This window comes from Syngnathus leptorhynchus, chromosome 20 (genome assembly GCF_054491065.1).
Source record: "Syngnathus leptorhynchus isolate UIUO chromosome 20, UIUO_Slep, whole genome shotgun sequence".
In the NCBI taxonomy this organism is placed as follows: Eukaryota; Metazoa; Chordata; class Actinopteri; order Syngnathiformes; family Syngnathidae; genus Syngnathus; species Syngnathus leptorhynchus.
Window position 1 is genome coordinate 832,861 of NC_141214.1, and position 24,030 is coordinate 856,890.

The window sequence follows — 24,030 nt, forward strand, 5'->3', positions numbered from 1 at the left end:
CAGACTATTCAATCTTTTGAGTTAGCACATGCATTGAGTTTTAACAATGAGATGCAAATGAGACCAATTATTCATAAATGCATTGTGCACGGGTCATGCAATGGAAATGTGAATAATGTCACAATGATGAGTCATAGGAAGACAACAAAGATGTGTGTGTGTGTGTGTGGGGGGGGGGGGGGGGGGGGCGATGATGCAAATGCAGTGAGCATCTTATGACAAAAGAGTGTCAAATGATGGCTAACTTGTCTTTACAAAGCTGATACTATGACAGTAAATATCAACAGTTTGATACATTTACACCAGCGCTCAATTGGAATTGACCAAAGGGGACTTTCCACTCGGTGTCAACTTATGGGTTCTTCCCGTCACCGTTCCAATGACTTGTCAAGGGTTCAAGGGTTCTATGTCATTGTGACCAGTCACTGCAATCAACCCACCGCATTTGTATTCTCTCAATGGTCTTTGCGTGTGCGTGTTTGCAGTTAATTTGTGTTTGGCTCCCAATCAAAAGGGTCTGTGAGAACTTGTCGAGACTCCAGTGACGTCAACGACATTGTAAGAAAGGCTATGACTGAACACTCGTTGCAATCACTTATGTCTAGTTCCGGTCGGCCGGCCACGCCTGATCATTTGCTTACATTTTTGGACGTAAACGACACAGTGGCAATTTGCTCCCCGTAGCCCGTTCACTTCAACAATGAACGATGCAATCATGGCTTTTTTTGTTTTTTTTCATGCGGCGCCTTTGTTTCTGTGTCAGAAAATATTCACGTAAAACAGGGCAGAAGCTGTCTATATTGGTTGGCCAGTCACACACAAAGTCATTTTTCCGCCATGACTCGTTCATTGCATGCGTGCATGCGTGCGTATTCAATCCGGCGAATGCTCATTGGTCAGCTAAAGTGAGCAACTTGACCTTTTACATACACGACATCTCGATGACAAGGCGCTGAGGTGCTTTTTCCAATATGGACTGGAGGATGGTGGAGATATGGACGATATATATATAGTTGACAGCAAAAGCAGGAAGCAAGCTGGCAGTCCAAGAAGCCAAGCAAGAAGCCAAGCAAGAAGGCCCACCCAGGTTCACGTTCAGGTGGCGCCAAATTGTGCCTAAGGCAAGCTAGAGGAAAAACTAGCCACTGCGTCCCAACGGCAACATCAACACAGACAACACGCACGCACACACGGTCTCAAAGTAGAATTCCAAAGAAAACGTTTTCATGAATTGCTGCCTGGATTGCCATGTTGAGCCCTGTATTCACCACACTCACACAGGGAAGTCCTCTTCCGCAAAGAAACCATGGAAACTAAACTTGACAGATGGAGTCCTTCTGAGCCTCTGCAAGCTTTGTTGCTGCTGTAGAAAGTTGTCACAGACAAGTGTGAGAAGGACACCTGTGCTGGATTTCTACCAAGGCATCTTCTGCCAAACAGCAACCGAAGCAATTAATACACCGGCATTGTGCAAACGCTCGACATTCGACGATACAATTCGAGGAAATTGCCGGTGAAAAGCGTTTGTGAAGATCACAATGACCCACCCGCATCGGCCGTGCTTCCGGCTGCGGCTCAATAGCGAATACTAATGTCATAATTATGGTAACCCGGCAACGGGCTGCCCCTGATGGGGAGGGAGCGGAGAGAGCCAACAAAGCTTCAAACGGAAGCCATCAAATTCCACATCCAGAGGACTTTTGACACCTTTCCAAGACATCCACGCCATGCACTAGATAAAAGTCCATTTTGCTGGAAGTAAGATTCCTTCATTCAACTGAACTCATGGAAACTACCTTTTTTGCACATGACAAAAAAAATGACTCATTGGTTGTTTTTTTTAAAGAACCCAAAACAAAAGTATGATGTATTTTGGTAGGTTGAATGGAAAAATGGCCCGTTTTTTAACAGAACAGAAATTTCTCAGAAGCTTTCTGAGATGAAAAGTAGTCTTCATTTGCAAAGATCCTGCTTTCAGAATGACATCTGTCTCAAAAAAGCAATCCACTACTTGCACACATACAACGTTAATACACAGACAGATAAAAGGAAAGTGGAAATTCTAAATTCAGCACTGGTTACTGTCTCAATGGCGCGTATCCGTAGCCTACTGAGAAGCATCTTCAAGGGGCCATTATCAGCTGACCAGAAATAGCCCATTCTAGTGCATCTTACACGTGCATTGCTAATGGGCTCTTTGCCGTGATGTGGCTCGGGGTCGTCCTTCCTTTGATGAAAACTAATGACCCTGGCTCCGCGAGATGATACGAATACCACCGCTATGAAGGAAGTGCTAGCCACCCACCGTCTCCCTCCTAGTCATTATCACTTCCATTTAAAGCACTGGTGGGAGGGAGGGAGGGAGGGAGGGATGTCGTCGGTCCAGTAGCGTGTAATTGACCTTGTCTGATTTCGACATGTTCTCGTTGGGTCTCGCAAGCCCAAGGCCCTAATTTAGAGAAGGCTGACTCACTCTTCTTTTTCGGAAAACCTCTTTCCATCCATCCATCCATCCATCCATCCATCCATCCATCCATCCATCCATCCATCCATCCATCCATCCATCCATCCATCCATCCATCCATCCATCCATCCATCCATCCATCCATCCATCCATCCATCCATCCATCCATCCATCCATCCATCCATCCATCCATCCATCCATCCATCCATCCATCCATCCATCCATCCATCCATCCATCCATCCATTCATTCTTGGTGCTGATGTTAATAATTGGAATCCAGCGAAAACTCCTCACATTACATCAAGGACTTTTGTTTGTGATGAGTCATAAAAAACACGCTGCTGTGCCAGACAGAGAAACTCTCAAGATGAAAACTTTGGGTACAAACGAGAAATGACGTCACTGACCTATCTATAGAAAGACCAAGCCAAGATTTTTTTTTTCTTTGGGATGTGGACGGGGTCAAGGATATCACTGGTGGTATGGAAAAGAAACAAAAACACATTTTTAGAGTCTCAGAAAACACGTCAACTATCTTAACTGGCAAGCCTATTTCAGAGGGGGATCATGAGCAGATGTTTCAAAACTTTTGCTGCTCATTTTAGTCCCTTTTACTTTTTATAGAGGGAGATATGCGTTCACAATTGAAAAGTCTTCCTGAGCTTAAAATGAATTGAGTTGTAGTTATGACAATGATGACATACTGCCATCTAGTGGCTTGTTTGTGAATCAGGTCTCGATGCATTTTGAGATGAAAACGCGCTCCTGTTTTGTGTACCTTTTGAATCCTCGAAGCAATTGAGGTTTTAATTGCAAGTAATAATTGCACATAGGGTTGCAGCAATCAAATTGCATCGATACACATTTCACAATGACATTACTTTTGTCAATAGCAAACCTATGATGCTCCCTTAGAGGCTATGGATATTTGTTCAGTCCGAAAATGACATTTGCACGCGTGCATAACATTGCTTAATATGGAATAAGAGAGTATTTGGTGTCCCGAACACCGAGAGGCGCTGTACTAGGTTTAGGTTTCTTGCAACGCGTTCTTATGGCAAACGAGTAAGAAGACAGCTGAGCTCGGCTCGGTTCGGCTCGGCTCGGTAGGGCAGGGCAGGAGTAAACACCTAAGGTAAAGCCAATTGATCGTCATTTTATGTCAGTCCATCCCATTTTATGATCATGTGATTTCGCTTTTGAAATGCATCTGTGTTTTTTTCCTGTGCTTAACGCACCAACGGCTTCATATCTAGTGGGTTGGGGGGGCTAAAGGTTAGCTCGGCTAGTTGCGTCAACAGTGTACATTGAACTCTCCAACCAAGGTAATTCGGGAATTCTTCACATGCAATACAAGCCGTTTCTGGAATGCACGGAGGTTTTAGCACAGCGACAGATGATGACGACGTAATGTCACACTCGAGGACAGCGTCAATAAGATCCTGATTCAAATGTTCTTTTTTCACTCCCAGCCACAGATGAAGTTCACGTAACGTTTGGTGTTTCCAGAACACAGCAGCTAAATGCTTTTGCACTTCAAGACAAATGCTTGAGGATGATGGCTCAAGGTGTGATGGACGGCGCGGTTACACTTGTCATCAGGGCGCCTAACCAGAAATATGATGACCAGACTATTAATTGCTGCCAGAACTGGACTGTGGAGAAGCTCAAAGCCCATTTGGCAGATGTGTACCCCAGCAAACCGGTAAGAACAAGACATCCTTTGGAGTCATATGGACGATAGACCAATGGCTGATTGAATGTTTGTTTGGTGAAATCGAAAAAAGTAGCCTACCTTTCCACACTTTTGGGTGCGTCAAAGAGGAGTTATCTGTAGAAACACAAAAGTGAAAATCAACAAATTGAAAATGATGCAATCGTGGAAAATATCTATTTTTACTTTCAGATTTGGAAAGAGAAAGTCATAATAATAGGAGAGCATTGATGGACATGGAAAGCAAGGTCAAGAGGTCAAGCAATATGTGCTATTTGGGTCTTTTAAATCCTCGAGTCTAGAAAGGAGATTAGATTGTTAGTGGTGAAGCAACATTATGTACACTGGCTTGTGCAATACGGGGGCCATCTGAGGATTTTTTATTTTTAAGAGCTCCAAAGACCAGAGACTGGTGTATTCTGGCAAGCTGCTTTTGGATCACTTGACTTTAAAAGATGTGCTCCGAAAGGTAACTATACCTAACTACCAATGGTGAAGGCGTAAGGAGCCAGTCAGAGCATTTTGGAATGTCTTTTACAGCAAGACGAGTATCATATGCTTCATCTGGTGTGCCCCTCACCGACGCCTCCCAGCTCCCCGAAGCCCACCCGCAGGCCTCGAGAGAGCGCGGTCGAATCGTCGGTGAGTGCTCCTCATCAGCTCCTCTTTCATCATCAGCTACAGATTGTTTCATCATTCGCCTTCATGGCCCCTAAGAGGATGGATATGCAATGCACACTCTTGCCAGTCGAGGCGTAATGGCACGCTCTGGTTGACAGGTGGCTCAAACGGCTAGTCCTTCCTTCCCCGGTCAACACAGCCAATCAGAGGAGAGCGGTGACGGACTCCGACAACGAGGCGTACAGTTCTCTTATGAGCACTTGCATCAGCAATTTGTGAACAGGTCAGCTACGGTGATGATCAATGGATGAATCTGTAAATTGTTGCATGCACCTATGTTGTGGTCTTTTCTTCCAGCTGGAGTCATTTGTCTGCAATGTCCAGCCCTCCTACAAGCGTGACCCCCTATTACAACCCCATGACGCTCTTGTGGTGGCAGCAGTTGTATGCGCGCCAATTTTACATGCACTAGTAAGTCTTGACTTCCAAAAGGCACTTGTCATTTCGAGTTTGAATCCATGACTTCTCTCAACAGTCATTTACTGGCAGCCACCTCTCAAAACCCAAGGCACGACCTACCCAGGACTCCCCCCGTCCCCCGAGCAGACCCCCTGAGCCAGCCCCGGCGGGTGCATCGTCGCGGCAACCCCGAAGTGGAGATGAACGCCCAAGGGGGGGAGATACTGAACGAGGAGGATCTCAATCGGGATTGGCTGGATTGGGTGTACACGTTTTCCCGGGCCGCCGTCTTACTTAGTATCGTGTACTTCTACTCGTCCTTCAGTCGCTTTCTCATGGTGATGACGGCCATGCTGGTGCTTTACCTGTGAGTGGCTCCTCCTAATCTGTTGATGCAATCCATTTTTTTGCAGCGTTAAACACAACTCACGTGTAAAATACGACATTTGTACAAAGCATTTCTGGAATGTAATTTGTGTTTAACAGTCACCAGGCCGGCTGGTTTCCCTTCAACCTGGAAAATGAACTGCAGCTTCCTGGAGAAAATCAGGAAGAGATGGAGGCAGAGCTACAGAACAATGACCTCCATGGAATGGTATGCGGCTCTCTTTTGAAGCAAATGTCACTGGCCACAGCAATATCACCACAAGTCAGTGTGGACGTTATCTTTGTATATTCCGCCATCACAAGGTTAGTCGAAAATGAGGAAAGATCCTTTTAAAATTCAATGACAATTGAGCAATCATTGCAGAATGTTTTGTTTCACATTGGCTTCAGATCAAAAAAAGAAATACGATTTTTTTTTTTTTACAGGAACACGCTGCAGACGACAGCTCCGACGATGACGAAGGCGGGGAAAGTGGAGAGGAAGGCGCAGAGGACCCCAACGGCGTCATCCCCCAAACGGGCATCCTGTCCTCCATGTGGGCATTTATCATCACCTTTTTCATGTCGCTCATTCCCGAGGGAGCGCAAAATGCTGCCAACTGAGCCGGCCGGACTTCTTTCACCACAAATGGCTTCAATATAAAGCGGCGAGCTGCTCTGCTTGTTTTTGGCTGCAAATTGTAACGTGGAGAATGGACGTTGGATCGATGGTGGTGCCATGTTAGCTTAGTCTGACCCACGTGTATTCAAAAAGCATCAGCAGACACGAATAGAAGGTAAACGGATGCTTGTGGGACAAGATGGCTTTTTAAAGTTGTGACGGTGGAAGTGTTTGGTTGTCAAACTGCCACAGTGCAGACTTAATGGATGAAATGGCTGCTGCTGTTCCATATTTCAAATGTGCTTTCTAGATATGCTGTAATGGTTTGTGTGTGAATTTGTAACCCTGAGCAACATGGTCACAAAAAAATGTCCTTATTCTGGGGCTGGGAAGAGATTGTCTTGCTCCTTCCTGATTAAACTTTGGAAGTAAAAATGGATCATTTACACAAAAAGCTGAAAAAAAGAAAATGCTTCAACATTTGCATTTATGCCGGAAATACGTATTCAGAAAATGTGAGAGGAAAACCTCTTGCACGCACCACTAAATCCAAATCCTTCCGCCCTAATCAGAGCAAGCATCACGAATAAATGAAGTTGCTCTTGCATTTCAAAATGAGAAGAAACAAGCAGGATCAGTTGGTATTTATGTTTATTGCTCTCCATTGCGACATACAGTAAGTCATCCTTCTTGCTAACCAGACCGTTTGCTTCATTTTTGCTTGGTTTCTGTATGCTGGAGTTATTTATTGATGGATTTTTTTTTTTTGGACTCAACAGCGCTTGTTTTGCATGACATGATATTGGTCAGAGTTCACTTCCAGTTTAAAACCCGTGTGGCATGAGCCAACTTAATACAGTTTGTCTGTCCCAAGATCCTCGCACGACTCATTCCATCGACATTCGAGACATAACAGAATACACTTACAAACAGCAATTCAGTTTGTAAGTCCAAAAGTGGAGTCTGCAGCCGGAGGCTGGCTACAAGTTGAATACAGACACGGGCCAACTACACACCAGTCACTGGTGCGGTCCGGTCCACTCTAAACGGATGCCGCCGCGTACATATGTATGTGAACACTTAAATGGAAGTACGACATACATGAAGAGCTCTGACAAGGCACGTAGTCACTACAGCTAGACACAGATAGAGCGATAATTATTCCTTACCTGGATATTTAGCTAGTGTCACGGCTCCATTCGTATGGAGCATTTATTGCTAAAACAAGACTGCACTTTGCGAAAATTAGATCGGCTTTGTAGAATATTACAAACGTCACATTTACAGTAGAAATATTTGCGTTGCATAAAATGTTTAGCATCAGCAAAAGACCATTTTTTTTGTCCAGCGCGCGCGCACGCGCGCACGCACGCACGCACGCAATAAAAGTAATACAGACAGTATAAAAATAGGTGCAACTAACTGGGGTCACTTGGATTCTTTTTACCCCCAACAACAACAACATTTGGCTGGTGTTGTTTTGTGTGTAGGAGTATGCCGGCTGAGTGTGTGCGTGCGTGCGGTCATCGAAACACAAGAGGGACTGGCACAAAGTACAGTGGAACGCCAAAGGTTGTAAACCAAAATCCGATTTTCTCCATTTGTCCGGTCCGTTGAGTGACGTGGCAGTGAGCAACGTATGCAGATGAGGATATCAGTCGCTGTCAGTTGAGATTCATGGCACATGTGCTAAGAATGTGCTTCGGTTTTGAAAGGCAGTCATCTTTTCTGTACCTCAAAGTGATGCTCTCCCATTTCTTGACAATGAGAGTGAGAACAGGCACTGAGGAATACTTTCTTTTCGATCAAATGTGTTCCACTGTACTTGGGCAGATCCTTTATTATTATTATTCTTGATAGGATCAAGAGATGTTGACTACAGCCCAGCTGTGATGTTATCCGTTTGCGGAAACATTCATAAATAAAATCACCCGTTCAAACTGTTGCGGTAGCGATTTGGGGCTAAAAAAACAACAACATTGGAATTCAGCGAGCGAAAATTCCTGACAAATGGAAATCAAAATTGGCGTAAAACAAATAGTCGGCAACGTTTAATCATAATATAATAGTACACTAGAATTCATAAGAAAATGATGCCGGCAAAGTGCTTACTGTACAGTACAGACTTCATATGGCCTCTGAAGTAAGTTTGACATATTACAAATGAAAAGATCACAGTAGATACTGTATACCTGCATTCATATTTCACCTCCATTTAGTATATACAAAAGACGTTTCTGATGAGAAGAATGGATGAAATCCAAGCAGCATGAGAAAACACCCCCAAGATGATTGTTTGACCTGCAACCATGTGGCGCATCAATGATGAGACATGGCATGGATCTTTCCTGAATGGTGCTGGTGTGCTCTTAATATGACTGTGCTGGCTGGGCTGTGAACGCTATACAGTATGGAAACAGACCGACCATCATAAAAGGGAAATGAAATGAAACTCAGTCAAAGAGGCCCAATCCTTTGGCATCAGAGGTGCAAATGCTCCAAAAATTGGAGCCGAATACCCTCGGCAGGCAACTTAGCCACCAAGTGGAGCTCACCTGCTGCGCTGAAGCTATCACAAGAAGGTTTCCGCCGTGGAACTCTCTCCCGGTGTGTCTGGGCTGACGTCCACTCTAACGCAGGCCGCCTTCTCCCGGCTGTTGACAGGAAGGGAAGGACGGATACAAAATGAGACTCGGGAAAGAGGGGACAAGGAAACGAGACCTTCGCGGTATCCCGCTCTGGGAGGCTTAACAAACGCCAGCACGTTCCCACGCCGTCCGGCTCTCCCGGCTGACGTGAATAACGTTATAAATGCATCGCTAAAAATGCGGGCCGTGCGAGGCGCCGCTCCAGTTCACTGCCCTCCGTGATCCACTATTGTCCATTTCATCAGAGATATTTGGACCTTGAACAACTCCGTGCCCAAATGGAAATACACAAATGCCAACTTAGATAGACAAGCGAGCAGGCACACGTCAAAGCCAGGGGAGCCAAGGACGGCTCAAACACACAAAGGTGAGAGTTGAGCCATGTTAACGTGTTAACGGGTGAACGTGAAAGTGAGCTTGCTTGCTTGAACACACGCACACACACACACACACACGCACGCACGCACGCACGCACGCACACGCACACGAGGTTAAGGGGAAAAAATGTGCTTTTATAAAGTTGAGGCCATGCTCTAACTGTCCGTGTGTGTGTGAAAGGTTAGGATGCATCAATTATTTTCCAAACACACTGTCTTGCTACCTCTTCTTCCTGCGGGAGCCTGCGGTCTGCGACTACTCCTATTCTGTACGATCTGTTCAAGATACAGTAAGAAAGTTCGGAGCTCTTTTCGCTCGTGGCGGCCCTCAAAGCGCAGCTTCTTTTGTTTTTGCCACTGTTGACCTCTAATGCCACGGAACAGTTCAGGTGCAATGCAAAAAAAAAATGGACCCACCTTCCCGAGAGGGTCTTTTCTGGGATGTTAAGCAGATTGGAGCCTTCGTAGCTGACCTGCAGCCCCAGTTCCTCTTCCTTCTGCAATCGAGACTCCGCCTCCTGAAAGAAAAAGTGAGTGAGAGCCTACCCGGCCCAACACCCCAATGTTTGCGTTCAATGGAAAGTACCAGCTTTGCGCGTGCTTTCTTTTTCTTGTCATCCTCTTTTTTCTTTTTGCTCTCTGGCATCAAGTCGTCGAGCCAGCTCAACTCTCGTTTACTGAAGAAGAAGTCAAGAAGCTTTCGGATAAAGACCAGCGCAAGAACCTGTATAGAATGACGCAAAAAGAATTCTTGTCAATGATCAAGTCATTCTGATGGTAAGGTTAACGTTCCCACCATCATGGGGAAGACCACGGCCGCAGCAGAGGCCTTGATGATCCAAAGCAGTACCAGGCAGGTGAGCTGCACCAGGGTGAAGATATGGACTTTCCACAGCGGCACGTAGCGCAAGTAAATAAGATCAGGCTGGTGCTTGGCAGGCATGCCAAACAGCTTGATTCTGTCAAAGAACTGCGGAGGGAATCAAAGGTATCAATCAATCCATCAGAGATGTCTTGGACGAAGCGAGCGAGCGAGCCCGCCTTTGCCAAACATACTTGGATGCCTTTCAGAGAGGAGGCCCCCATGTAGAGGAAGACTCCATACAGCACCGGCATAGGGATGAACTGTAAAGAGCACGTACGGGTTACGTAGCAAGGAGTGCACCGAGACGAGCGACGCTTCTCCTTGCCTCACCTTGAGCGCAGACGTCATGAAAACGGAACAGCCCATGAGGACAAAGATCATGAATCCGGTGACCCGCTGCTCCCGGATACCGAGAAACTTTGGCTGTTCTCCGGGAGCGGAGCAGCCCGATTCCACCTTGAGGCTGTTGACGTGCGAAATGGAGAGGACGGTGGCTGCCACGAACCAGGGCAGGCCCATAATGGAGCACAGGCCCAGCATGACCGCCACCACCAGCAGGTCCAGGTGATAGCCGCAGCCTTTCTGCGGGGTCAGTCGAGGAGACGAGTACAATTCTGAGGCAATTTCTCACGTTGCACATTCCGGGACTGACCTTTAGCTTGTGCTCTTTGCGGTTAATAATGACAGCTGTGATCTGTTGATCCATAAAAATGAGGATTGTGCACAGCAGGGCAGGAAGCGCTGCCACCAACAGCGTCCACCAAGGGTTGTCTCCTAATGGGTCCATCAGCCAGCCTCTGTTCTTTGAAGTAGGCTGTGCGGGGAAACAGGCACAAATTGGGCTCGCTTGGACAGCCTGGAAATGGGTCGACCTGCTTCTCAGAAGATCATTGGAGTCATCCTACCTCAAAACGATCAGGGACGTTCAGCTTCAGGGAAGGGATCCCCATTAAATAGTCCACCAACACCATGATCATGATGGTTAGGAACACCGCAAAGTCACTAATTGTGGATCGCACCTATGTATGACAAAAATAATCAATCAAATGGATGCGATCCCTTTTGAAAGCAGTGTCAAATCCCTCAACCTTGGTGGGGAAGTATCGCTCCGTTTTGAACTGCTTGAGGAAGGCGGAGAGGAAAAATGTGGCGAAGAAAAGGATGACGGACCAGAAGAGGACATCGGGGATGTACGGCCCGTGGCTGCCGCAGGCTGTGCCCGCAAACTCTCCATTGAGCATTTTGCACGTCTACGAAAAACAGGACAGGAACTGAAATCTGTGCAGCCATTGGAACCATATCAAACCGAACCGCCCTTGTCCTTAAATGCCTCGGACACCGGAGGTCACTGCGTAGCCAGCCGCCTTACCGAAACATTGAGGCTACTCCAGGGTATGGAGTCTGGACTGTATCCGGTCTGGTTCCATTTATTCAGGAGCTGAGCTGAGGCATTAGCTGGCGGAGAGCACTGACACCTGCGAGCGAGACCATTTGAAAAAGAAGATTGATTGATTTCAATCTTTGTGAGAGAAATCTCATGGGAGCGTCTCCAACTTAATTGAGCAAATGAGATATTTCCTAAGAATAGCAAAAAAGACCAACAGTAAACTTCTCTCCGACCTCCTTCATTTGCCAGGAATTCTTTTTGTTGATATGCAAGCTACATTCCTTCCATTCTGTCAGAGTGCTGTTCTGTTTACTTTGAAGCCACTGAGGACAATTGACAATACCAAATGCGGACTTGTTAACTGACAAAGAAAGATATCCACTGAAGCGAGCCTGTACTATGGAAAATATGCATCTAGTCTATCTATGCATGTCCTCAACCTACACGACCCTTAAAAAAAAAAAAATGCAAATACTGACCAATACGACGTGAGGTTATCCAAGACGTTGTGGCTGTTGACGGGATAATGTTCTCCGAGGTGGAATAGCTTCTCGAGAGCTTCGTAGATGAAGATGATGCAGATGAGCGCCGCAAAAGCTTCCTCTGTGAAGCGGGTGATGTAGCAGACCAGGGAGCTGGCATCCGTGGCAACCAGGACCAAACATAGGAAGGCTGTCCACAGACCAATACTTGTTCGTAACGACAGGTAGGACAGTCCATAATCGCTGAGGTGGGAGACAACAAACATGGATGGTTAGAGATAAACTCCCCCGTATACGCTATGTGAAATGAGACTTCAACTTACACGCAGAACTTAAAGAGTATCTTCTCAAACACTAAAACAGGTCCTGTGCTGCCAAGAATAGTTAGGGGTTGGCCAGAAAAGAGGGAATAAGCTACTCCAGTCAAGGATGCCCCAAAGAGAGACTCTATGGCACTCTGTAGAGATAAAAGACAAAGAGTGATTATGAAGCACACATTTTGGCATTTCCAGAACAATCTGTCCAACTCACAATGTTGCCTTTGGTGGCCTCTCCCAGCAGACCTCCAAAAGTAATGACGGGAGACATACAGGCACAATAAAGGAAGAGAACGGAGGCTAGACACTGCAAACTGAACGAGTCTCGGATGTCACTCCAGTAAAACGGGGCCTTCCGCTTGATGTCCAGTATCAGACCACCAAATATCCTACAAAAAAAACAAAACATAGAGAGAGCTATGATGAACTGCTCATTTCATTTCATTTCTTTTCTTTTTGCCTCACCTGCTGGCCTGGCAGCCTTTCTGCAATCTTTCTTTACATTAGGCCCCGTTACACTTATGGCTTGCTCATTTTATAGAAATGGTGAAAAGGAGGACCCACGTGGAAATAAATCAGTGTTTGGAGTGTGCGTGTGGTTTATAGAAAGCTGCACTGTACGCCTGGCTACAACCTTAGACAATCAGTCACCGTTAAGACATAAATGTCAGGCTACTGGCACTGCTGACTTTTTAACTGTTTCAAGCTCTCTAGTATGACTTATTTCTTAAACTAAATTTACACCTCTTGCAAAACGTTTTTATAAAATAGAAAAAAAAAAAAAAAAAAAAAGGTAAAATTGTAGAGAAAGACAAAGCATACTTTGGATTTTCTGCAGTCAGTCCCACAAAAATGTGCTGTACTCGCCTTCCAGTCCTCTGCAGCTCCGGTCCCAGGTGGTGGTCCTCTTCCTTTTCCAGTTCTCCCGCTGGGGATGCGGTGCCGTTTGGATGGGATGGCCTCTTCCTCTTTAGCTATTCACAAACATATAGACATATGAAGACCGATACGGACATATACGGACAAGTACAGTGACAGTGCTTCTGATGAACCTCAAATCCCATTTTTAGAGCCACATCTAAGCATGTCCTGCAAAGCGTTTCCACAGCATGACAGAGACCTCATTGTTAAAAAGGTATCACTCAGGAGAAGGATAGAACTTTTTTTTATATCCCATGGAACACAATGACGGTACTGTTGCATGCCTTCTCCTCGCTAGAATAAGCACAGCCATCTGTACGCGCGGTGGTGCCGGGTTACACCTGCAGAATTTCAAACTCATTCGATACCGGCCATTTTTTGACCCCGCAGACGCAAACCTTTAGTAAATGAGTTTCACTTAACAGAAGCAAGAATGAAACCAACCTGGGACGGGACATTTTTAGGGGGCTCAATGCGGATGGTGGGATCCCACTCTCCAGGAGGGAGGACCGTCACTTGATCAAGAAACTCGTCGATCCCAGACAGGATATCGGTACGGTCTTTGGCCTTGTACGCCACATCGTGGAAGATCTACACAATCACGCAAATAAGTCTTTGTTGAGTTCCCTAATGGATAAGCATTTCTTTTGTTAACAACAGGCCAGTGAAATGAATTACAATGCACCTGACTGAACATGAATTTTTCATTAAATGAGGGTTTATATGACAATTCTAAACATAGCACCTCGTCTGTCATCAGCGTGGCCATAGATCTTCCGATTTCATGGTACTGAGGACCCTTTCCATGAGGACCCAAAAGCAGGAACAGAAACCTTTGGAAAAGACAATGCAAATGAGAACATGTCATTTCATTCACTGTGCAAATGAAAATAAGAAGCAAAGGTCCTTTTCCAATGCATTATTCATCTTGCTTGAAATAAGCAGAGTACCTCGTGGGCACGGGAACCTCGGTGAGGCCGGTGATAAGAACCGCGGGGGACAGCCGAACAAAGGCGATGATAGGTTTCTCCAAGAAATCAACTTCTCCCACCAAAACATTGGAGGCTTCAGCGCCAGGAGGAATCTTCTTCATGAAATTCATATCCACCTAAGACCAAGAGAACAGCTGAATGAGATTACAGGGAAGAGCATTTGAAGTACAGTAAAGTGTGAGGAATGAATGGGATTTAGGTAGAGCAGAAGGTTGCAAGTGTAGCAAAGGTAAGCTAAGGAGCGATAGCATCTACAACCTTAAAATCAGAAGAAAAGTTGGGACAATATATGGAATCTGCAGTTGGTTCCAAATCTGCATTGTAAATTTAACGCCCCACTTTTTTTCCTGACAGTTGTAGCCTGACACCTACAGAGTACTGAGCAAAGACTGTTCAAAGCTGTGAAGCATTTCCTGCCATGACACTTAAATACATACGTACGTATGTATCCCTTGAGTGCAATGGCAGTCTGTGCCACCTTATTTTTGGAAGACGTGATGGCTGCTTTTGTAATCCACTAATGGCAGCTTGCGTGCGAGCGAGCGAGCTTGCCAACTTGGTGGGGTGCAGGAGGAATAGAAATGGCCAAATGGGTGGAGGAGGAATAGAAATGGCCAAATGGACAACCATGCAAAATGTCGCTTTCAAAAAGAAAACGGTGAGGTTCCAGACAACTCCTGCGCCGTCCGTGATGGATGGATGGATTATCTGTGCTCAGCACTACGGTTAGGTTAGGTTACCTTGCTGAAGTCCACACTGCTGCTTTCTCTACTGACCCCTACTTTGGAAGGCCGCCTCTCCACTGCTTTCTCGCTGTCCAGGTAGTTGGGGACGGAGTGGGGATGAACAAGCGGTCCTGGTAGGGAAGGGATAATAGACAGTGTGAGAACAGAAGGTTATTTGAGCAGAGCCATCACTACATCTTGGTTTACACTTCTCCCATTCCATTCATCTTGCTGTGCTTTTAACCGCTCAAGCGGAAATTCAATGCATTTTTTCTTCTTCGCCAAATAGAAATGCATGCAGGGATAGAATATTTTCTGCGGTTACCTGATTGGATGGCCTTCATTTCAAAGGTTAATCACAAATCAAACACGAGCCATGAAGCTATACTTCATCCCTCACAATTTTTGGATTTTTTTAACAGCATGGATGATTTGGGCACTAAAAACAATACAAGGAAACGCTCTTCAAATGACATATATTGAATGTGAAATCCTTCAGTCGGACGTGACTGTCTGCATTTGGAATCAGGGCAAAAATATTCGGCATAGACAACTTCACACGGAATATATGCGAGCTGCTTTTGTGACGAAACGCAAACAGGAAACGCTAGCACTTCAGTTAACGTGCGGCTCGTTATGAATTGTGAAATGTCATGTCCACACAGAATGGGGGTAATGCCTTCTACTATTCTATGGCTCCTCATTTTATTTTTGACCAATTTTGACTGTGTGATGTGAGCGATGAACAGGAGCCTGATTGCTCACATACCCGACAAAGCCTCTTGGAATAAGAGAGGGATTAGCCTAGGTTGCATCCGCTAAAAGGTCTTCATTCAGGAAGGCTAAACCGTGGAATGTTCAACACACCAACCTTTACAGAAGTGATGAATCGGCAGATCTATGCCAAACATTAAAATACATAACTGAAATTGGTCAGGCTGCACCGGAAGAACTGGGACCAAAAAAACCCACAAAAAAACCCCAAAGGATTTGACTGTATGTTCATATCTGGCACACGAGTTTTAACAGGATACAAACTACGTGGGGAAATTATTACAGTTCCAAGAATCTATAGCAACAAAAGAAAAAGCCCAAATGACACGTGTCCGCTACTATTTCGCTAAATATACAGTAATGCGGTCAGCTATTTAAAGTCTTAGACTTTCACCAAAGCTCACTAATTAGACTAGTGATTACAGCGTGATAATCCAATTCAAATAAGGCAACCCCCACAGCCAAAGTCACCTGCCCCTTGGGAAGAAAAAAAGTTGACGTCCTTCTCGAAGTGGATTCCAATTACAGACGCTTAGCGGCTAAAATAAGACGAGCAACTTCTCAGGTTCAACAAGTGATAGCTCGGACCAAAGTTCCATACTTTGATACGGAGCCAGTCCCAGCCGGCCGGCCGGCCGCGCACAGAGCTACACACGCAGACATCTAATAATAAACTAACAACACATACCGCATAGGAGGGAGGCATCAGAGAGATAAAGAGCAAAGGGACCACAGAGCATTTTCCACCTCAACCAAAAAGCTATTAAGAAACTTGATCAAGCGAGACACAAAGGAATGCTTTGAAAATGTGCAGGGGTCAGACAGGAGACCAAGCGAGTGATGCTTGAAAAGCATTACACTACTGTGCAAACTTGTTTCAATCTACATTTGGTAAAATAGTACATAGTAGTCATGTACAATACATATTAGATGTTGGTAAGACACCTGGTCTATTTTCACGGTTTGGGTCCGCTCCCAGAATCGCAATGCTACCTACCGACTACGAAGGACCCGCAGGGGCGGAGTTACATGGTGGCCAGGAGAAGCCCTGAGCACCTTTGGTCATTTCCTGGCTCCCTCCGCACCAGCGCAGTGAGATGATGTCATGACACAGTAGTGTAAAGGAATGTGGCAAAGAAAAGGGGGGGGGGGGGCAAGGATGCCTCAGAAGATGAACTTTGCCACGGGTAATTGATGAGATGGCCGCAAAGTTAACAGGAAGCAGAGCTTTCATGCTTGTGCTAGTGTTTTCTGATCAAGCTGTGACTCACACTGGCGGGCTACACAGATATTTGCCTTCTAAGGGCAGCTGCTCGGATCCCTGGGACGCACAGGAAGATTGCCGGCTCAACTGGGGCAACGCCGCCTCTTCCTCTGCCCACTTTGGCGGATCGTCATCCTTGGGCGGAGATACCACCACTTCTGGGATGCTACCAGGGCCAAAGCGGTTGCGCGAGGGGCTCGGGGAGGCACGGCGAAAGGACGCGGGGGTACTTTGAGGGGTGCCCGGGGGGCGCCCCGTGTTGGAGGAAGAGGACGGTAGGAGGTGGCTGAGGAGGATGGAAACTCGGGACTCTCGTCTCTGCGGCAGGTTGGAGGCGGAAGAGCCAGCTCCTGGCTTGTGGAGGGACAGACGCGAAGAGGAAAGGCCCTCTCCTAATAATGGAGAAAGAAGGCAGGGAAAGGAGAAGGAGGAATAAAGGGATGGAGCAGATCAGAAAAACACGTGAAGTCCAACTCTATCAAAAGGATGGTATCGGAAGCAGCCGGCCGGAAAGGGGGAGCGGCATAGCAGAAATCCATCCACGCATGCGTCGAGGGAGCAAATAAAATGATTGGGTGAGGAAGATTGTCCGCAAGACCCAAAAACCTGTCTCTCACTCAAGCTGAAACAATCACGTGAGTGGTTAGGCAAAGCTTCAACATTGCATGCCAGAAAAGACCAAATGGGTGCAATTATCCAGAGGCAAATCAGTCCAGGACACCTACAGGGATCACACTCCAATTTATTCTTGCAGCTGGAGCTAATGCCATCAGCGACAGACCTCTTTTTGATCCCAATCTGCTCACTAAAATGGACACGGAGCACCGCAGCCATGCGCTTGTTCAAAAGGATCAGTATTTTCAAACCAAGGCAGCCACACACACACACGCAGCCACACGCAGCCACACGCAGCCACACGCAGCCACACGCAGCCACACGCAGCCACACGCAGCCACACGCAGCCACACACACACACACACACACACACACACACACACACACACACACACACACACACACACACACACACACACACACACACACACACACACACACACACACACACACACACACACACACACACACACACACACACACACACACACACACACACACACACACACACACACACACACACACACACACACACACACACACACACACACACACACACACACACACACACACACACACACACACACACACACACACTACTTAGCACCCAGATTTCTCTTTCACTAGTTTTGCTTGACAATTTGCTCCATCCCTAGATGGTACTCACTTTTACCATCATCCGCCTTGTACGCACGCGGCGTTGAATGATATAAACATGGCATTTTTTAGAAAGACTTCACGTGGGCTCGATCATGTGGCGGAAAAAGAAAAATGAGTGCACTGAAGAATCTCACCGTTTCGTTCGAGCAAGAATGGGTCAGAGTGTTTCTTGCCTATGTCAGCGATGGAGCGCACCAAAGGGATGCGGTTACTGAGCTTTCTCTCGTTCTGATGGTGGTGCTTCTTCAGCATAGCCTCACGCACCTTGGCCCGCAGGTCCTCCTTGAGCTGGCCCGATGCCACCATGCTATCTATCACCATGTCTGAAGCAAGAAACGGCACACGGACCCGTCAGCTTTGGGTCACGCCACTTTCTTGGCAACTTCTAAAGCGCTATCAATTCATTGAGGAACAGAAAGCGTGTCTCTACCTGCAATTTCCTCGATACTGTTGGCCCTCATATCCAGCATGACTGTGCCATTGAGGATGCAGCTACGCAGTTCAAACAAACTGTGCAATGACAACGTGGCCACGTAAGGTTTGCTCCATCTTTCGCCTCCGTCTTCCACATCCTCTTCGAACTTAAGCCACCTGCGGAGCAGTCCCCAAGAGAATGATGCAGACATTAAATCGTACGTCCCAAATGGAATCACGGTGATATCCGTCTATCTGAATATTTGGGATGTGCAGGAGGACTCCGTCATTTGGTGCACTGCCGTGACATAAGGTGACATTAGTCGGACATTCTTTCGTCTGACCTGGCGGTTTCCCTCCATTCCGTGGCACCGCCAGCTCGAAAGGATAGCTCGTCCAACTCGGTGAAGAGGTCGTGGGGGACGTGCTCCAAGTCATCATCTTCCGTGCCCAGAATGAATTGAACCCGCTGGGATGGAGTGTCTGTTGAAGTAGCGGCGCACATCGTTTGCATTCTAATAGCTTGTCGCTTTGACATTGTGTTGCTCATATGTGAAAGAGAAATAATGAGGATATTTCTGGAACCATTCCAGTCATGTCTGACTGGGGGGAAAAAAAAAAAAAAAAAAAAAAAAAAAAGGCCCAAAAAGCAATGACTCGGTCCATCTGCAGCAACAATATTCATAATGTGAATGTATTTGAGAAACTCACCACTTTCCTGACACTGGTTGTGCACTTGACTTTCATAGAGAAGTGACATCACATAGAAAGTGTGACAGTGGGAACAAATGTTACGGGATATGAAACCATCCAACCTGAATGAACGGAATGGAATTTGTACTGTACTTCAAAAAGGTACTTTCCACTTAAGCCCAACAGTGATTCGGGCATAATGACTATGAAAAAAATTGAAGTTCATTTTCAGTGAAGTGATCAGAACATAAATTTTTTTTTATTCTATATCCACTTGTTTTCTCACAATTGAGACTTTCAGGCCAAATAGAAATGGAGTATTTGGGTACTAACCGTAGGGGGGAGATTCTCTGTCATCCTCTTTTCCGTCATCAGAGTCTTTATCTCTTCTCTTTCTGTGGTGTCTGTGTCCTCTGTGACGGTGCCTCCGCTTGTTCTCCCTTCCAATAGGAACATGAACGCCTACGTACACTGCTCTGTGGCCTAGAAAAACAATTGAATATCGAAATAAAATGCAGCACCAAAAGAACATTCTCACATGACAACTTACTTTCTAAGTCGTCCTTTTCATAGTTGGTTTGAATGGTGAAGCTGCTCTTTCCGTGGTCAACGATTGCCTCCTCATCCAGACCCTAAGAAAAAAGGGGACGCTTTAGGAAGAATGACTCAAAACCAAACCAAAGTGTGAACACGTCCTCAGGTCACATGGATACATTTGTTTTGGGGAGCCCAACTCAAATTCTTCTGTTTTTAATTCATCTCTCTCTTGGGGCATTTTGACACTTGCTGATAATGACAACTTTTTTCAATTGGGTGTCTTCTACAAGGCATCTAATCCCTCCTTCTTTGTTGGACCCTTCAATCCCCGTCATCTGGCCTTCTTGTAACCAGTTTGACTCGATCCTCATTACAGGAGATTGTGGGTCACTTCAGAATCACACGTGGTTAGTTAGTTAGTTAGTCCAATTACAAAAACGTTATTAGTGTTCTTTTGACCCGCTAGCCGTAAGCGTTGGGTCATTCAGACAGCTGCAGAGAAACTGTTTTTAGTTCCTGCAGCACGTGTGGCCAAAGTGGACGCACCAGATGTCACATGAACATCACACCATGTTACAAGCACAGAAAACATGGTGTGTCCACATCATACCTCCCAAAATATTAAAGTGAAGAAAAATGAAATGATAAGTCAATTAAGTTTTAACCTGCAGACGAATGACAATCTTTAGTCGTGTTTCAAAGCACGATGTCCTGACGACTGTTTGAGTCACACGGTTTATAAATACCACAAGGTGACAGTGACCTCATGTTGGCATGGCTTTGTGCCGGATAAGAATGGACTGAAAGCCAAGAGTTTAGCGTGCTCACTCATTGCTATATGTGAAGCGGAAATTAAAATACGCCAGATCAATAAAGTTGTATTGTATGAGCCGGACCATAATGCTTGTATTGTTATTGAGTCAGGTTGTGACTTTGTTTGCATTCCTCGTAAGTGGATTTGCATGCATAGTGCTTCACTCTGATAGCACCCGAAGAAATGGTTCCTCTGCCAGATAAGTCGATTCAAAGTTATTTTGGACATAAAAAGGAAATTAACTAGAAGACTGACCAGTGCAAGAATCACATGAGCCAATGTTTACATGCCAATAAAGCTGGTTAAGAAAAACATAATAATCTTCATAAGCACCTTAAAATTCCATTTGCACAAATGTGTTATATTAACACCTGTTCATGTAGCGCTTGGCTTTCATGACGTCTTCAAGTATGTTGGGAACACTATGTGCCAAGGACAATGGAAGAACATTTTTCTTGGGAATGAACATGCAGTCTAGCATTGGGCTTCTTATAGTCGTTTATTTCATTTTTCTGACGTTCATATATATTAAAAAAAAAAATCTATTTAATGCCATTTGTATTGGAAATTTTAAGTTAATTGAATGTAGTTATTTTTTTTAAAAATATAAATAAATTGGAAAGAGAACCTCTAAAAATGACAGGGCAGAATGCTGAAAAAGTATATACAAAACATGCCTTGATAGGATATGTAATACATGTGCCTGCCCGCCCCCCAAAAAATAGCGTTCCTCACTGAATATGGCCAAATACGAGCGCGCTCATAACAAAAAGAAAAGGGAGCAGTTTTCCCTAGGCCCAAAAACGTCATCTGTTCAAACAGCATGCAGCACCTGCATGTTCCTTGGCAGAGCACCTCTAACAGTATCCTTTTCTCCTTGTCCTTCAAGCAGCCATAACACTCTCTGCCTGCTGCTTTCTACTCGTCTCCACTCCTTGAGATCAACAAAGCAAACGTCCTCATTTCAGGATGCACGAAAGAGAGACGAAGAAAACAAAAGGCTCCTATCACCCCCTGCTTTCACCTTGGATTTGACTTTCTCAAATCTTGGATGCCTCCTTGCCTGCTTAATGGCGCTCCTGACTCCAATGACCAAATAAAAAGTCAGCAACAATGCATGCAGCCTTACTGGAGACAGCACCTACCGTTAGCACATGTTTTTCTTGGCTCTGTCTGTCCATTGAGATCCTAGCACGGACGCGTTAGCTCAATCCTGACAAGAACCTCGTAGGGAACGCGCACTCAGCAGAGACACAATCACACTTGTCTCTTCCCGATTCCTCTGCTTGTGTGACGGAGGGAGAAAGAGAGCAAGCGAGCGAGCTGCTTGCAAAACACACTGCTCCCTCCGCTCTACCCAGTTGTCAGCCCGCTCTTTGCTCACCAGCCAATCCCACCATGGCACCATTAATATTTTATTTGCCCTGGCCAGGAGCTAAAAAAAACACGCACACACACACACACACACACACACACACACACACACACACACACACACACACACACACACACACACACACACACACACACACACACACACACACACACACACACACACACACACACACACACACACACACACACACACACACACACACACACACACACACACACACACACACACACACACACAGCGACACACACGGAGGACATACGCACACGTCGGGAGGACATACTAATATTTACACGCTGAGGTATTCAGGTCACAAATGAAAAGCAATCCCCCACACAGATAAATGAAAGCAGGTACTGTGGTGGTGGTGGATTTGTTTTCAAGCTGGGAATGCAAAACCCCCAACTATTTGTATACAAACCATTATAAATTCCGTTTTCTCGTACGGACAAGGACAATGCTTCATTGAAGATTTGAATTGTGCGGCAGGCATCCATCCCAGCAGCTTAAGCATTGTAAAGCCAGCGACTGACTTGCATGGCTGGGGAAAGACGTAGGCAGTGATGAAGTGAGCTCTTTTCATTGAAGACACAAGGGCTCATGTTTCCCCACCACATCAGAAAGCACATGCTTATACATGCACAAATAAGTACCTAGACGCACACACACAAACAGAGCAGTAGGCAACACCACACCAGCACTTACAGCACTCAGTAAGGCATTTTAAACTTAGCACTGTAACACACAGCTCTGGAGTTTGACAGCCATGATCCCATCTGTCACGAATGGGATTCTGTTGCCAACTTTGTTCACTTTTTTTCTCATTGTGATTTGGTTCCGCTTTGTCTTCTCTAATTAAACAAATTCAACGTTTCCTGTGACACATTTGAATCGTCACTGGCGTATTGTCAATGTGAATGGCATTTTGTTAAGACATGCAGAAGTTTGTCAAAGGTCAACTGGAACTTTTTGTTAATGCAAGATGATGGGATAACATTGTTGTTAAATGCACAATATGTTTACTTGGAAAAACAATTCTCCCAGAATGGAACTACTTGAAAACCTTGCACCCACCCGGCTAGCGCATTACAGCTAGCAAGTGACTAGGATATCCATCCCCACGTCAAACTTAAGCAAAAGACCAAGAAAGATTTCCACGCCACGCGTTGGTCTGAAAAGTCCCTTTTTCGCGAACCTAGCCAAAGCGCTTCTTATCATCCTGCCACGTGTTCAGAATAAGAAAGCCGGCCGGCCGGCTAACAATAGCAGCTGCTGGCCGGCCGGTCAATTGGTTGCCTTAAGCATCACAGCTGCCTGCCTGCCTGGCCGGCTGCCTGCCTGGCTGGGAAACACAACGTAAAGGACAAAGAAACACACAGACAGATGTGGCGTGAAGGAAGCGCTACTGGGTGTAGTGCGGGTACATACTGTTCTCAAGAAGGGCCGTGTTTGTTCCGATGATTCGTCCATCGCACTCCCCGCTAGACTTTTGGGCCACCAGTGGTTTTTTTTTTTTTTTTTTTATGCCGGTAGAGTCGCGTAGCGGAAACGGGCGAGTGTGACACTTGAGTGAACACTAGAGGGACTGGCTGGCTGGCAGGCGTACCGTAGCGCGTTAGTCAATGACGTACCAAGCCGCGCCTCCACAATGATTGACAGCTAATGCAGCCAATAGATATTTAGCATTTTTTAGCCAATCGAAACGAATGCCGTCTTGTAAGGTTGGCCTTAAACTAACACCCTTCAGTTTTGTTATTTTATGACTTCATTTATATGTTATGTGCAAGATGTTGTCATTTGTTTTCAAATTTTTAAATGGTTTCGCAACATACCTTGCCTCCCTGGGCTCCTTCGTCCACGGATCAGATGCTATTAGTGGTGCAGAGGATGAATCTTAAAAGACAT

General features: G+C 45.8%; 2 protein-coding genes across 10 annotated transcripts; one reads left to right on the plus strand and one right to left on the minus strand.

Annotated features, from left to right (window-relative positions):
- Positions 1-3,489: 3,489 nt before the first annotated feature.
- Positions 3,490-6,682, plus strand: LOC147040671 (homocysteine-responsive endoplasmic reticulum-resident ubiquitin-like domain member 2 protein). Of its 4 annotated transcripts, none has more exons than XM_085900730.1 (9): positions 3,490-3,600; positions 3,975-4,170; positions 4,571-4,648; positions 4,720-4,821; positions 4,959-5,083; positions 5,158-5,271; positions 5,336-5,626; positions 5,746-5,949; positions 6,073-6,682. In XM_085900730.1, exons 2-9 carry the CDS (start codon positions 4,021-4,023, stop codon positions 6,287-6,289), a joined length of 1,281 nt encoding a protein of 426 aa, XP_085756856.1. In that variant the 5' UTR covers positions 3,490-3,600; positions 3,975-4,020; the 3' UTR covers positions 6,290-6,682. The 4 variants fall into 4 exon arrangements, with proteins under 4 accessions (XP_085756856.1, XP_085756854.1, XP_085756857.1 ...); XM_085900728.1 differs by having other exon boundaries at positions 3,500-3,600; positions 3,938-4,170; XM_085900731.1 differs by having other exon boundaries at positions 3,500-3,600; positions 3,938-4,170; positions 5,746-5,854.
- Positions 6,683-6,881: 199 nt separating this feature from the next.
- On the minus strand, positions 6,882-23,741 carry LOC147040672 (sodium bicarbonate cotransporter 3-like). 6 transcript variants are annotated; one of them, XM_085900727.1, is made up of 26 exons: positions 23,554-23,741; positions 19,932-20,013; positions 19,715-19,864; positions 19,033-19,171; positions 18,705-18,865; positions 18,409-18,597; positions 17,032-17,391; positions 14,977-15,092; positions 14,195-14,352; positions 13,990-14,077; positions 13,689-13,835; positions 13,191-13,297; positions 12,538-12,712; positions 12,330-12,463; positions 12,004-12,249; positions 11,507-11,612; positions 11,226-11,387; positions 11,043-11,156; positions 10,790-10,951; positions 10,468-10,719; positions 10,329-10,397; positions 10,069-10,242; positions 9,859-9,996; positions 9,690-9,790; positions 8,803-8,901; positions 6,882-8,648 (listed from the first exon to the last, which is right to left on the minus strand). In XM_085900727.1, exons 1-25 carry the CDS (start codon positions 23,593-23,595, stop codon positions 8,820-8,822), a joined length of 3,654 nt encoding a protein of 1,217 aa, XP_085756853.1. In that variant the 5' UTR covers positions 23,596-23,741; the 3' UTR covers positions 6,882-8,648; positions 8,803-8,819. The 6 variants fall into 6 exon arrangements, with proteins under 6 accessions (XP_085756853.1, XP_085756852.1, XP_085756850.1 ...); XM_085900726.1 differs by lacking the exon at positions 17,032-17,391 and having other exon boundaries at positions 15,019-15,092; positions 23,554-23,740; XM_085900724.1 differs by lacking the exon at positions 17,032-17,391 and having other exon boundaries at positions 15,013-15,092; positions 23,554-23,740.
- Between the last annotated feature and the right edge of the window lie 289 nt (positions 23,742-24,030).

What these genes read in the sequence shown, in the direction of transcription:
- LOC147040671 (XM_085900730.1), top strand. Translation starts at nt 4,021, where the DNA reads ATGATGGCTCAAGGTGTGATGGACGGCGCGGTTACACTTGTCATCAGG. An exon ending in AGAGCGCGGTCGAATCGTCG is followed by an intron (nt 4,822 to 4,958) that starts GTGAGTGCTCCT and finishes TCTGGTTGACAG; the next exon opens with GTGGCTCAAACGGCTAGTCC. An exon ending in GCCATGCTGGTGCTTTACCT is followed by an intron (nt 5,627 to 5,745) that starts GTGAGTGGCTCC and finishes TGTGTTTAACAG; the next exon opens with TCACCAGGCCGGCTGGTTTC.
- LOC147040672 (XM_085900727.1), bottom strand. Translation starts at nt 23,595, where the DNA reads ATGGACGAATCATCGGAACAAACACGGCCCTTCTTGAGAACA. An exon ending in CAGAGAATCTCCCCCCTACG is followed by an intron (nt 19,172 to 19,714) that starts GTTAGTACCCAA and finishes CTACTTCAACAG; the next exon opens with ACACTCCATCCCAGCGGGTT. An exon ending in CCACGCTGATGACAGACGAG is followed by an intron (nt 13,836 to 13,989) that starts GTGCTATGTTTA and finishes GTGATTGTGTAG; the next exon opens with ATCTTCCACGATGTGGCGTA.